The 15409-nt window shown below is 34.8% G+C and overlaps 2 protein-coding genes across 2 annotated transcripts; one reads left to right on the top strand and one right to left on the bottom strand.

The window, feature by feature from the left end:
* Positions 1-1984: 1984 nt before the first annotated feature.
* On the top strand, positions 1985-5047 carry LOC111989582 (aspartyl protease family protein 1; the record flags this gene model as incomplete). The annotated part of the gene is given in 8 exon segments (XM_065762342.1): positions 1985-2214; positions 2633-2857; positions 2982-3117; positions 3205-3278; positions 3368-3470; positions 3550-3607; positions 4460-4531; positions 4638-5047. Coding segments are annotated over 8 exon segments (1098 nt in total), but the record flags the coding sequence as incomplete, so codon positions are not given.
* A 712-nt stretch (positions 5048-5759) lies between these two features.
* Positions 5760-15365, bottom strand: LOC111989658 (pre-rRNA-processing protein ESF1). The gene is given in 9 exon segments (XM_065762340.1): positions 5760-6515; positions 6950-7665; positions 8948-9076; positions 9990-10152; positions 11229-11319; positions 11322-11472; positions 12203-12277; positions 12559-12801; positions 15237-15365. Coding segments are annotated over 9 exon segments (2013 nt in total). The 3' UTR covers positions 5760-6199.
* Between the last annotated feature and the right edge of the window lie 44 nt (positions 15366-15409).

The following is a 15409-nucleotide window of genomic DNA, read 5'->3' as shown; positions in this document are numbered from 1 at the left end:
CTCTCTCTCTCTCTCTCTCTCTCTCTCTCGGATTGGCTTGTCAACCTTAAAAATCACCAAGATTTGACTGTATAAAGTTATGCATCTATGCTTCATTTTCCATTTTAACTAAAGAGAGAGAGAGAGAGAGAGAGAGAGAGAGAGAGAGAGAGAGAGAGAGAGAGAGAGAGAGAGAGAGAGAGACCAATTAAAAAAAGAAGAAGTAGAAGTTGCCACAATAAACTCTACAAGTAAGAGTTTAGCAAGATTGTAAATTGTTTTAGGTATAGCAATCCAGATGTAGCATGTTTTTTGTTGTTTGGGTAAAACAGCATTTCTGGAATTTTACAAACCCGGATGCTAATGTTTGTCACCATTGGCATATTTGGAAGTGGTTTGAGGTGATTTACACTTTCGTATTTTGGTTGGGCTTAGGCATTTGTGACTTAAGAGAAGTCTCTGCAAGGTGAAGAGGAATTTGATTAAATTTGGAGGTTTGCAAATCTCTCCAACGTGTAGAATTGATGTAGAGCTTGATGCAATTTGTGATTATTCTTATTTGGATTTAGGAGAAATTCCTAATTTTGACATGGTTTCGAAGATTAGGTGGAATTTAAGTTAAGGTGGGGATTTGTTTGATGTTGATTCATATTCCTGTTTTGACTTGATTTGGGTTTGCAATTTGAGATAGCCACTTAGGACTTTGATGGAGGTGTGGAGGAGTTTCGTTTGTGAAGCTTGATACAACTCAAGTGAAGATGAAGATTTGCTAGAAAATGGTTTGCAAGTGCGCATATATTGGCATAACACGGATATAATCCAAATTAGAGATGACTTTGTCTTATACGGCAAGGAAACCTTTCTCAGTTAACTTGGATTGTAGCCTTCTTATTTTGACTATGGATTTCCACTTGAAAAAGTACTATAAGCAAGGAAGGTATTTGATGGTTGACATGTTGACTTGGCTATTCACGCTTGCATCAAATGCATGTCTTTTTGCATGCATTGTCAAGCAAGCGTGACTTTAGTTCCTTGAATATCATGCCTGTCTTCTCTACGTGGTGTATACAGTTTCTCAATATTCAATATTGCCAACTTTGGTTTCCTCTTGATATATTATATATATTAAATGCAGTTCGTTATGTGAGGAGTAGAGCAGCAAAATGTGATAGTAAGAGACCTCTTTGAAGGGGGCTGTGTGGGGAAGGTTGTGCAGCAATTCCAGAGAAGAGAAAATTTCTCTTTGTTTTAGGTGCAGCCCCTAGCTTTGTATTTGAGAGAGAGAACTTTGTATTTGTATGAGAAAGTAATTTGGGTGTATTGGGGTTTTGGTTTTGTGATAGTTCCTTTACTCTATTTTGTATTCTCTAAATTTATTAGTGAAATTTCTTCTTGTCACTGTCCATGGACATAGGCCAAAAGCCAAACCACGTCTCCTTAGTGTTTTCTTGTGTGTTTGGGTCTACTTTTCTTTCTAGTTCTCTCTGTTTCCTTAGATTTTTTTTGAAGATCTTTCTAAATCCATACTTCACAATCAATCTTGTGTGTGAATACTATCTAGAGGCCCTTTCCTACAACAAAATTGGTAGTAGAACTTCCTCAATTAGAACAATTTGGTATCAGCACTTCCACCCTTACAACTTTCATCTAGATTTTCTAAGTGATTTACAACTAAAATGAGAGTTTTTAGATAAAGGGGAAATGAATTGAAATGTCCAATTGATTAGTAACTAAAAATGTGTCAAGTTGTGGCATGGGCTCCTGGTGGTAGCGCCCATCATTTTATTTACCACACCCAGAAAATATTTTACGGTTGTCAGGGCAATATGAGATAAGGAAATGTATATTTATTGATTGAAATTATAATCTGATTTACAGGAACGTAATTTTAAATTGAACTTATGTTGTCCATGTATTTGATTGTTTGTTGAGCTGTGGTGAAAGAAGCTTTATTCAAGTCCTGAATTCCTTGACAATTACTTACTTAATCCTTTTTATCAAGCAGGTAAAGCTTAACATCTACAGTCCTAATAATTCATCGACAAGTGGAGTAATTCCTTGCAACAGCACCTTCTGCAAACAAAGTCAATGCTCTTCAGCAAGTGCTAATTGTGGTTATAAAGTCGAGTATCTTTCTAATAACACTTCATCTGCTGGGATCTTCGTGGAGGATCTTTTGCACTTAATTAGAGATGATGATCAATCACAAGCTGTTGATGCTAAGATTACTTTTGGGTAGGTTATTTTTTATTGCTTTGCTACCAAAAACTTTGGGAGAAATAATATTTTCTAGTGACCATTATACTTAAGTTTCAAGTGATATCAATTTCTATAGACCTGGATGAAAATTAAAAATTGTTTGTTAAAGTGAAAATTTTGGAATTGCTGATATTTTGGCAAATGTACATCACTTGGTAATGATTCTGCAGTTTGGTATGGCTTTTTCCTCCTCAAGTAGGATTAATTATTTATGAGGTATCATGATATCAGAAACTATTAGAGGAGTAAGTAATTTTCTGTGTCACTGATGGGCTAACATACTTTCTTATTCATTGAAGTTGCTTCTTGTTTTTTTTGCTTGCTGGTCAGACCCATTCAGCATATTTTAGTTTATTTGTGTGACTTCTGAACTAAGCTTGTAATTTTGTTGCAGTTGTGGTCAACTTCAGACTGGTACTTTTTTGGAGGGTGCAGCACCAAATGGTCTTTTTGGGCTCGGTATGGATAATATATCTGTTCCTAGCACCTTAGCAAGATTAGGGCTAGCTTCAAATTCTTTTTCCATGTGTTTTGGACCTGATGGGATGGGGAGAATAAACTTCGGAGATAATGGCAGCTCAGACCAAAGAAAAACGCCATTCAATATTAGGTCAACACAGTAAGTTGTCAGTTATCAATGTTGCAAAAGCTGATGGCAAAGTAATTTAATTTTGGCAAGAAACTATCTTTGACCTGAATCCCATGCTACTTACACTGATTTTGCCCTTGGAACTTGTTACCAGTCCAACTTACAACATCAGCATCACTCAAACAACTGTGGAAAAAAATGTTTCTGCGCTGGAGTTCAGTGCAATCTTTGACTCAGGAACATCATTTACAAGCCTAAAAGACCCAGCTTATACATTTATTTCTGAGAGTGTAAGTAATTTAAGTGTTGTGTTTCCTGATACTATTGGGATTCCATTTTATAATTTACAAGTTTATATGATTTATGTTATTTTGCAGTTCAACTCCCAGGTCCCAGAAAGGCGGCATCCATCTGATTCCCAGATTCCTTTTGAATACTGTTATGACTTAAGGTCATCCATATCTGGAGAAAAACCCATTCCTGTTTTGTATTACTTTTCTCCTTTCAACTATGAAGTACTGACTTCCACTTTATATGCAGTGTAAATCAAACCAGTTATGTAATCCCTGATATAAATCTGACAATGAAGGGTGGAGACCAATATTCTCTCACTGATCCAACAGCAGTGATACAAACTACTCAGGTATGGTCTAACTCTGTACTTCTTTACTATCCTATTCCTGCTTGAGTTAAACTAAATAATTTGATGATGTGGTCTTCAGGGTGGATACATGTATTGTCTGGCTCTTCTCAAAAGTGAAGATATAAACATCATAGGACGTGAGTATTTATTTATAATTAGCTATCCTTATTTTAAAACCTGTTCATATTGATGAAGTTGCATTTTCATGTTTGTCGCTTTCAAATTTTCACTTTGTGTGTTCATTCCTTTCTAAGGAGACTATCAAAAAAAAACTATGCAGTTTTGCTTGAATATTTATTTGCCTCTTTTGGAGATAAAGATTACATAATGTCTGGATTGATGGAAGTGGTCTCTTGGGATGGGGGAAGAGGAAGGGGTAATTGCAGCTTTTGGGGTGAATAGATCAGATATTCAATTTTCAGTCAATGTGTGTACAATTATAACTTAACAAACTAGAATTTTATTCAAAACTTAGGTACACTTGCATAGTTGTTGTACATTAGGTTCCCCAAATAAATTCAAACACATGGTTGTATTGACCAATGAAGCATGAACGATGTTTTCTTTTCCAAGGACAAATTTAATGCAACTATGTATTTGATTTTTAGTCAGGAACCTATTGCATTGTACCTATGTTTTTACCCAAAACTCATTATGCCAGAAGCCTGTTCAGTAATCTCTAATTTGGAGATTATAAAGTTTGTACTGTATGAAATTATCAAGGAGGAGTTCAAATAATAGGAAGCTGGTCATGATTGGCTGCACTCTACCTTTTAAATCAGATATTAAAATTTGCATGAGAAACAACATACAGAGCCCCCATTTAATCACTGCGTCATCGAACAAGCCAGTCTTGCCTAGTGAGATTTTGGGAAAATAATCACCTTGAGTTTTTTGCCTCCTCATATCAATCAAAGCAATTATGCATCCAAACATGTTTGAACTGAGAAATTGCAGCTTACAATATGAATTTCTTTATTTTCATCCAGAGAACTTCATGACTGGTTATAACATAGTTTTTGATCGCGAGAAGAATGTATTGGGTTGGAAGGCATCTAACTGTGAGTATAGTTTGAACTTTTTCTTTAGATTGAATTTCAATGTACAATCTTTTCTTCTCTTGGTGAATTCATTAAGTGGCTATAATAAAAACTTTGGTGTCACCAGGTTATGATGATGAGAATTTGAGCACTCTACCTATCAGCCCATCACACTCTCCAGCTCACTCCCCTGCTGCTGTCAATCCAGAAGCCACAGATAATAGTGGAACCAATTCTGATCCACCACCATCCAGTTATTCAGCCAAGTTGAAGCCTTTTCATTACACACTTGCGATGCTTCTTCTTTCATTTCTTGCCATTGCTTGATTATTCTTTTTTAAGTGCTGAGCCTTTCTTGTTCTTTGAATCTTTTATCCGGATATGCATTGTATTTCTGGTCATTACAGAACAGATTGGAAGCTTATTGGCTTCCTATTTTTGTTGGTGTTAGTAGCATTAGTTTGAACATGAGGTTTGTAAATAATATTTTTCTTTTTATTATTTATAAGCAGAAACCATTGGTATAGAGTTTCTATATTTCATGTTTAAATTTTGAGAATTTTCAGCAATGCAATTTATTCCATTGGTTTGGGCCAAAGCAATCGGAAAATTTCAGCAGTGCAGGGCCATTCTTTGTTAAATGATGGTCATTAGGCAGAGAAATAACTAGTAGAATACTAAAAAATATGTACTCCCAACACACACACATATGTTATGTTTGGAAGTTTGGAGAGAGGAGAGTAGCGGGAATTAAATAATGTAAAATCATTTTAAACAGTTATATGAGACAATAAATGCTGTTATTATTTTGCTGCTTTCTTTTTTTGGGTTAAGTAAATGAAAGAATATAGGGTAAATTATCTTTTCGGTGTCGAATGTTTCAAATATGTTAATTTAGTGTCTAACATTTTGATATTATGTTAAAATAGTTTATGCCAATGATTTATGGGTAGAAAATGTCGAAAGGGGAAAAAATTATACCACTTCAGATGTCACTTGGAATTTTTTTTCAGATGTCACTGGGGGTAAATATATTCTAAATATTTTAAATGATTAATTAGTTGATTATAGTATTTTATAATAAATTATATTAAGAAGATAACATATATATGCTACCAAATTGGAATATAATAAAAGAAATAACTTAATATATATATATATATATATAATCATTCTTTTAGTATTGAATATACGCTACTAGCACAAGAGTAAAAAATATAAAGTACTTACTGCCATACAATAAAACAGCTAAAAAAAGTACTTACTGCCATACAATAACTCAATAAGGCATATCAACTGTACGAACCTTTAACAATTACTGCAATGTTATCTCTTTATTCTAATATTCCACTTGCAAAATGTTCACTAATATCAAAATTTGCCATAGGCCTGTGGCAGTGGCTATAATTATCATCCAAAGATCCCAAATGCAAACTAAACCCTATGACCACAATGAAATCCCATAACTGTCATACACTAGAGGATCTCAAAAATCCCAATCACACCACCACCATCCAAATAAATAAATAAATATAAATTGTATGTCAAAGTATAATCTACCAAAAACCTTCAGTCTTTGCGTCTTGTCCCAATCTGACTTGCTTAATTGCAGCTTCCAACCCCCACAATCTATTCTTCTGCCTGATGTTATAGAAACAGAATGCGGTTTTTTTCATTTCATCTTGGGATTCATTTTTTGAGATTTTTTGACTTCTTTTTAACTGATCGAACTAAGGTTGAGAGATCATGTTGTAACTCCTTTTCTACCATACCTGCAGATTGCAATTTTCCACTTTTTTTCGACATCTTACCATCAGAGGGCAATTGAAATGGCTTGGACTTCATCTTAATTGATTTGACTAATGATGATAACTCATGTTTCTCTTTCTTTGGTGGCTCATCAGATGGTAAGTGTGATGTTGTAGGTAACTCCAAATGCTCCTTTTCCACCAATTCTTGCTTGTTCTGCTGCCTCTGCGCCACCTGCCGAGCATAAGCTACACTCCTGCAACACCAAAACTCCAAATTTTAGCTTCTTTCTTTCTTTTCTTTTTTTATAACTTTTAGCACCAAACTAAAGCCAACTTAGTTATAAAGCAAGCAGCATATAGAGAAAAAGAATTTGCAGTATTTTGGAAGAATGGAACAAACATTGCCAAATAGATTCTTAAATTAGTTCATAATTTGGAATATCAAGATCATCAAATTAAGCCTTTAGAATACTCAGGTACAATTATATCATGTCACATAGGTTAATCATCCTGCATGTCACATACATTCAAGGTACACACAAGTTACCATACACATATTAGGCCATATACTACCCAAGTGCTCCTCTTATTTTCTGCTTCTTTCAGATAATAATGGAAACAATAATCTTCCTATTAAAAAAAATGGAAACAATAATCACAAGAAAAATATGTACCGCACAGAAAATACCTTTTGAAGTGAGGATCTGTTGGATCCAGAGCATATAGAGGTGAAGTGAAGAGAGCTGAAAACCGTGGATCATCATAATTAACAGATGGTAATTTATCCTCATCTGGAACTTCTTTTCCCTTTTTCCCCTTGGCCTTCTTAGGTTTCAAACTATATCCCTTAAGACCAGTTTCTGTCCCCTTATCATCAGCAAGTAATAACTCAAGCTCTGCTTGGCTTGCTCCTGCTTCCTTGTCCATATTTTGATTCAGCCTTTCTTTATCACTTTTACCTACAGCCTCTTTTTTACTTCTTTTAACTGAAGGCTCTTCAACAAAGAAGTCATCTGGTTGTTCAGGCGCATGTTGATCAGTATCACTATCACTACTGTCATCATCTGATGAATACTTAGACTTATTTTTCCTAGCCTGCTTTTTCTCTCTTCTTTTTCTAAGATAGGCCTCCCACACAGTTTCTGAATTCTTATCTTTCTTCTCCAAAATACGCTTGCTAATATCCTCCAAGCCAGTATTGAAAGTGACCTCCATATCCTGGCCATCATCCTCTCCATCTCCATCTCCATCTCCATCTCCATCTGAACCATCACCAGACTGGACTAAAGCACGGTACATATCTCGTTTTTTATCCTTCTTATCATCATCATCGCTTTCACCATCACCATCATCGCTTTCACCCTCATCAGAAGCCAAGAACTCCTTCAACTCCAATTGAGCTAGCTAGAAGAAACAGAGTCAGTAACAATTTTGTACAAATTTGAAGCTAATACTGACTGAACTAGGAGTAGTATTTTATGCTCCTTGATTGTTCTCTATGCTTTTACTGTCTATTTTCTTTTGAAAATATAGTGAAACAACCATAGCGGCAGAAAGCTGTCAAGCCTCTAATGTGTGTATATGTGGATTTGTTTTGATAAGTACTATTATGAAGTGCATTTAGATTTTAAAAACAAAAAAACAAAAAAAAAAAAACAAAAAAAAAAACAAAAAAAATAAGCATGTTAATCTTGGCACGAATGGATGAATTCATATATGAGTAAATTTTAAAATAAAAAGTAAAAAATGTATAGTGATATGTTCCTATTGCTCTGAGGCCAGAAATTTCAATTAAATTGAAGTAAATCCATATTCATGAGGCACAAAAAAAGGCCCTCGTGGCTCATTAACTTCAGATTTGGGGAATTTACGGGCCACAGCAAACTATTAGATCAATTCACAAAATAATGATCCAAACCCCACCTGGCAGCCGCTCAAAAAAAGATGACAGCAAAATGGTGCCCCTCTTAATTAGCAAACGTTTCTTTGTGTATTTGGAAAATGGCCTCATTCACTTCAGATTCAGAGAATTTATAGGCCACAGTAAACTAACTATTGGATCATTTCACAAAATAATGAATCCTCCCACCCCCCCCCCCAAAACAAAAAAAAAAAAGGAAGAAAAAAATGGTGCCCCAGCAGAAATGAAGCCTCTTAAATTAGCAAACATTTCCTTGTGTGTATTTCGAAAAACAATAAGCACTCATCTTAACATTTATAAAATAGTGAAGTAAGAATTAGCCATCTTATTTATGACAACAAATAGAATTAATACGATCAATTCATGCTCAATAATCGATACATCAAAGGAGTAAAAAGGAAGAAGAAGAAGAAAATGAAGACAACTGAATGTTTATTTAATATTGTCAATAAGAAATGATCAAGTTCAGTCAGGAGAACTTTCAATCCAATTGGGGGCTCTGGGGGCGCCAAAGGAATGAAACAGAATGCAATTTTTGAATTCGATAGTTGGGGGACAGGATATTTGAACCTAGATGTCTCATTTGGAGATACTAGGAGCTGCCAATTGAACTACAAGACTCTTGGCCAAAATGCAATTAAAGATATGAGCTTTGAAGTAGAAAGTATTTAATATGGATCAGATTTTTTAAAAATTTTAAAATATAAATAAATAAATAAAAAGGCGTAAAGTACTATGTTTCAGTTTCAGATCAAGCACACCAACCTGATCAGCATTAAATTTACGTTTCAAGGTCTTTACACGATCTGGTTCATCCTCATCCCAAGAAAGCTGAACCCTACTCTGCTGCAGGGCTTTAGTTTGAAAATCTAAACCTTCATAGTCTGCAGGCACCTGAGAAAAAAATTGAAAATATTTCAGCAGTTTGAAACCACTGCATCAGAATTAGGTGTATTAGGTGGGGTAATGACAACAAAATTTGCACACATTTATATAAGTGAACATTGCTGTGTAGTATGGGTAGAGTAAATCTGTTTTTTTTTTCCCTTAATTAAGATGGGTAGAGTAAATCCATTACAAAAAATAAAAGCAATATCATAAAGTTGCATCCTTCCATGCTACCCTTATCTGTTAATTTAATCCAAAGCTTGACGCAGAATGGGCTAGGTATTGGCTCAAGTAAGGATTTAGGTGGTGCTGAGTTGGATTTCAAACCCTAGTCAACCAAGGCCCAAAGCTATCCTAGTTATAAATTTAATCATCCATGCAAAGCTGAATTTTTATATCATGTAGGAGAGATGGATAATGGCCAGTTGGCCACACAGCTTGCCATGTATTAGGTGAACTTGCATAACTTTCACTCTGAATGCAACTTCCATTTTACCAAGGGTAGCATTGAGAACTTCATTTTCTAAGAATCTCAGATAGATTCATTTTTTAAATTACATCAACAAGTTATCACAACTTCTGGCACACAGGCAGCAAATAGAGACCATTACTTCTTGGATCAGGGTTATCTTCTCCTAATATGGTGCTGTGTGTTTGCTACATGAGAGACCAGGATTTTTTTTTATACATTTTAATTAGGGGAGTGGGATTTGAACCTTGGATGTTTCCATCCAAAAAACCAATAAATTCCATTAGTCTACAAGTCATTTTCCCAGGAAAATTTTTGGCAGGATTATTCACTAAAATGGAACATTTGATATATATATATATATATAACCCTCACATAAGACTTTTGTGTAAACTTTCAATAAATGAAGCACCAAAACCCATAGTACCATTGTAAGGTTAAAAATCATACCTCATTAGCAACGTCTCTGGGTGGGTGTTTAAATTCCATTGAGTCAGGAATAAATCTCAGATCAAGCTTATTGGAAGACCTTTCAAATTCAGTTCCATCACAAGATTTGTAAAGGTAATCTGCTGTGGCACTCGAATCACATTCTACCACAGCATAGTAGTACCTGTGGAAGGAAGATACGCACCCAAAAGATATGTAAAATAATACATATGTGTGTGCACGCACACATGTGTACGTGTATGTGCATGCGTGTGAATATATATAAGTTGATTTCTTGAGCGATAATTGACCCAAAATAAAGGCTTATTACAGGGAAAAATAGTCTAGAAAACAAGCTTTAAGAAGTAACTATATATTTAGACAATACACATTCAAGGCAGTCTATTCACATGTTATTTGGCATCTAGATATTGAGAAGATGAAATTCAATTCAGATAATATTTCAAAATCTCATAAGTGTGAGTAACGTGCTCCTATAGGTTCAAAACAATGTAATGAACTGAGTAGCTAAGATAAACCCACCATTCTCTGGATCACTTACAGTATCACACTAATTAATAAATTTTTGGATATGATTAACAATGAACGACAGGAATTCCAAAACAACACTCCAACATATCCATATGGGTAAAACTTAGATACAATTCTTTAGGTATTGTGCTTTAGGTTCTTCAATTATATTCAACCATGTGGTTGTATGGACCAAAGCAACATGATCCATTTTATCATTGTCCAGGACAATAAATTCAACCTGATTCATTAGACATTCCAACCACATGATTGAATTTAATTGGGAAACTTAAGGTACAACAACACATAAGAAATTGTGCCTAAGTTTTTTATTTTTTGATAGGTAGAAATTTTACCTAAGTTTTGCCACAATGTGTATATGTATGTGTGTGTGTGTGTGTGTGTTTGATAATGTTGAACCTCACCAAGGAAAGGCCCTTTGGACCCACCTAAACCATGGATACACAACCTCACCCGCCAGAACCATGTATTAAGTAATCTAGGGAAACTCCTAATCTTGTGCCTGTGCGTGTGTAAATGTTTCGCTCCTACAAGCATTGTTTCAAATGAAATTAAATGTATAGACATTAAAGGTAAGTTTTCACTCATAATTTTGGGCATATAATAAAACATAATGACCAAAATAATGCAGATACCATGGTAGCATCAGAAGGCAAAATTAAAGATTCTGACAAGAAGAAATACACAAACCGCATTGCAGTCAATTACCTTAGCCTGCTTATCTCATAAGCACGCAATTTCTCATAGTCTATCTCATCATCGTCCCCAGAGTCTAACTTATCGTCATCTTGATCTTCATTTTCTCATTTTCATCTTTAAAGAAGGCAAGAGGACCACGAACTGCTTCCTCTTTCATACGCTGAAGTCCAAACTCCGATGGATAGACAGCCACTGACAAAATCTGTCCACCTTTTGGAAGAAATGAACTCAAAACAACATACAAATCAACGGCCTACATAAAATGAAAAACTTTTGGTGATCAATGTATCCTTGGAAAGTGCAGAAGATAAAGAAAAGACAAAAAGAAGTAACTTAACAAAATTATATCATAATTAAATTAAATAAGACCTATATTATCCTTTTTTATTTATTATTTAACCTCCATCACTTATTAATTCTGGGCTTTGGATTCAGCATTGACTAATGAATCAGAAGCACTCTTCTTGCCATTTTTATTGGCTTATAACATGATTCTCATAAAAGATTATATAGAATTTCACGAATCAGAGCACTCTTCTTACCATTTTATTGGCTTATAATATGATTCTCATAAAAGATGATATAGAATTTCACGTAGACATAATTTGACGAGTAAAACAGTAAGATAGACGTATTAAAAATTTTATACATGTGTTAACTTTTGTGAAATAACATGCACCTAGGATCTCAAAATGATAGCATATAATCACAAAAATGCACAAACCCGTTGTTGCCAATTTTAAAAAGATCAAATCAAACTTTACTTCTCCAGCATGCCACCAACTCAACAGTATCAACCGAACAGAGGCAGTAGTAAATATAACAGCATTGACCTTTAGTACAATGCGAGTTCAAACTTCAAACTTCAAACATAATCCAATTCTATTCAATAATTGAAAAGCACTATCTGATTTGACACAGTAGTTCTGTTTGCTTATAACCCGAATTTAATTTAACTCAGTTCCAAATCAGAGTAACATTACCTTAACATACTTCCAGTCCATATTAACAACAGCAAGCCTGTGAGTTTCTTTTTCAATTTCTGGTATATTTTCCTGTCCATATAAAGCAAACATAAGAACCCAATCAAACATAGAAGAAATCATAAAGTTAGGCACTATTTGGCAACCAAAACAACTAACAAAAATTTTGTACAAAATTCAAAACTCTATCTCTTTACAGTTAACTAAAACAAGTTATCAACCGGCATTAAAAATGTCCAAACTCAAAATTCAAGCTTTGAGCATTATTATATATTCTTTTTTTCTTCCATTTTCTCAGCAACCAATCAAAGAATTAAGGTTCTCAAATTCTCAATTCTCAAGCTCAAACTATCCTGCATCAGAGGATCTTCTTCCGCTTCCTCCTCATAAACCGCCTCGTCGTCTTCGTCTGTATCATCTGTATCGGTAGTGGACTCCTCCAATTCACCATTCTCCGAGTCTTCCTCCGATTCAGATTCCTCCGAGTCAGTCTCCGCCTCGAGTTTCCCAAATCTGCTATCTTCCACAACTTTCTCATCATCATCTTTCTTCTTCTGTGCTGCTACTAATATCTCTTTCTTTTCCTCCTCCTCCTTTTCCTTTTCTTTTTCGTTTGTAGTAATGGNTATGGGTATACCTGATACATTCCCTACTCATGGCCATCCCTAGGTGTGGCGGTATGACCTGACCCGTGTCTTTAAAGCTCAGGTTGGGACAAAATTGGGTTCAAATTCATTGGGCTTGGCCTTCATTTCATTGGGCAAAAATCAACGATTAGCCCAAACATCACTGTTTGTAGTTTACTGTTTGCTCTCTGAGTTTTACTAAACCAGATGGAGATAACCCAATTACTTCAATTGATGAAGTTCTTTATGGTCAAATAAATGACTTATGTTAATTTCGCAATGGGAAACGCTTAGGATTAAAACTCTATATTCTCGGCTTATACTACCACAAGCCCAAACCTAGTGAGTAAGGTGCAATTATGGTCATGCCCAAGTGAAAAACGCTAACTTAGATTGCTCCCTACCCATTTTTTATTCAGCAAAAAAAAAAAAAAAAAAAAAAAAAAAAAAAAAACTCGTACATAAACTTAAACACACAAAGGTCAACCTACGAATTTGGACTAAAACAAGTATCGAGGCAAAACGATTGAGAAAATGAACATTTGCCCTTAATTTTCAAACTATGCAACAAAATGTCCATATTTTTTAAACCTAATTTTAATAAAATCAAGTTTTATGTCAAACTCGATATCCTCAAAATCGGGTTCTATTTATATTTTTAAGTGAAACTCCCTACAACCACCCTCCCCCTCACCCACCCCCAAAACACACACACACCAAAAAAAAAAAAAAAAACAAAAAAACAAAACAAAACAAAAACAAAATTGCTTGAAAAAGGACGTGTTTAGTACATCGTGGATTGGTCGGCCCTCAATCAGCTCCATCTTCGGCTCAAAGAGTCAAAATAGCACCATCTTGGCCCTTTGAAGAAAGTGGGAGCAAAATATGAGGCCTTTTAATCTTTCTTTCTTTTTTTTTAATAGGAGAGGCCTTTTAATCTTGAAACATAACATCAACGTCAAGAATTGGACCAAAGCAAGTATCGAGGTAAAACTTGCCCCAAAAAAAAATATCAAGCTTAAAACTATGACCCGAAGAGGACATATTGACTACAACGTGTGTTAATGACAATCTTTGACCCATTAGCGGAAGCAATTGGACCAAGATGATACGACAAGAAGAGAAATATTTAGGACCAATTTAGTGACTAAAAGGTTGGCCCAAAACTGCATTTTGACACTTCGGAATCAGGTAAATGGGCCGAATATATTGTCTCAAGACAAAGACAATATCGTTTCTGCTATCTGTTTCGTAACATCGGCTCCAAGAGTAGGTCGATATGGTCGGCCGAAGATGGTACTATATCTGTTGCCAATCCATTTATTGATGTGTACCATTAAACCCAAAATGACATCGTCTTGGCCCTTTGAAGAAATTGAGAGCATTCTATGAGGCAATTTATGTAAGACTAAATTAATTTATTATTATTATTATTATTATTATTTGATAATCAAATTGGTGGCCTGAGGCACATTTGATAAGTTATATAGGTTTAATTGGGATATGAATCTATGATTGCATATTCTTAAGTGTCTGATCTGATTAGTCAATTAGAGAAGTGGTTTCCTAACATGAGTCATGTTTTGATGGACAAGTGGAGATTAGAGTGAATTTGGAAATTGGTCCTCTCTCTGCATATAAAGGTGTTTATTCCATCGCATGGACTGAATCTAACTGAACTAAACGTAAAGTTCAAGAGAGAGAAACCAATCCTGCATAGAATTACTATTCACTCACTTGATCTTTTAGAGAATTGCATAAAATTCATGGTAGTTGTAGATCTTAAAACTAATGTAATTGTATATTGTTACTTCAAGAATATTTACACGTGTTATTAGAGCCTGTGTTTTAGAATTATCATATTTTTTTCCATTAAAAGATGTATAAACATGTGTTGTGAATCTTGTGATAGAATGCCCTACGTTTTAGAATTATCATGTTTTTCCATCTAAGGATGTATAAACATGTGTTGTGATAAAATCCGTATGATGAATGATTGTGATTAAATAGTCAAAAGGTATTTTATTTTGGCATATGAGGTACAGTCGATTTCTTTCATCTCTTAAATCTTTTGATAATTGTTTAACAGGCAAAAAGACATGCTTGGTCGAATTACTGTGTTTGACATGAAATTGGTTTCAACTTTCAACTCTATCAGTTAAATTGTTTAATATTATTTAAATCCCTTCGCATTTATAACTCTTAAAATATTTGAATGGCATGCTTATAATTGTCTATATTATTATGAATACACTATGTTGATTAATGTACGTGCGAGGTCCCAGACTCAGCACCTGTTTTGGCAAACACTCTGGAGTCTCAACATCCCACCCAAACTCAAAATCTTTGCATGGAGAGCCTGTTTACCACTAGACACTAGAGGCGTGCGATTCAGGGAATTTGTGGACCTTCTCTGCCACCTTATCTTCATTCAACACGTAGACAAGGACATGGTTGAGCTTGTTATCACGATTTCCTGGTGCATGTGGCATGACAAAAACAAAACCATACTTGGCTCTCCTCGGTAATCCAGTCATGACATCATAATGAAAGCCCAATCCATGCTAGCAGAAGACTTCCA

The sequence above is a fragment of the Quercus suber genome, unplaced genomic scaffold, assembly GCF_002906115.3.
Source record: "Quercus suber isolate HL8 unplaced genomic scaffold, Cork oak 2.0 scaffold_453, whole genome shotgun sequence".
NCBI classification, from domain to species: Eukaryota; Viridiplantae; Streptophyta; class Magnoliopsida; order Fagales; family Fagaceae; genus Quercus; species Quercus suber.
The sequence above is the reverse complement of the archived record's forward strand: the minus strand, read 5'-3'. Positions and strand labels throughout refer to the sequence as shown.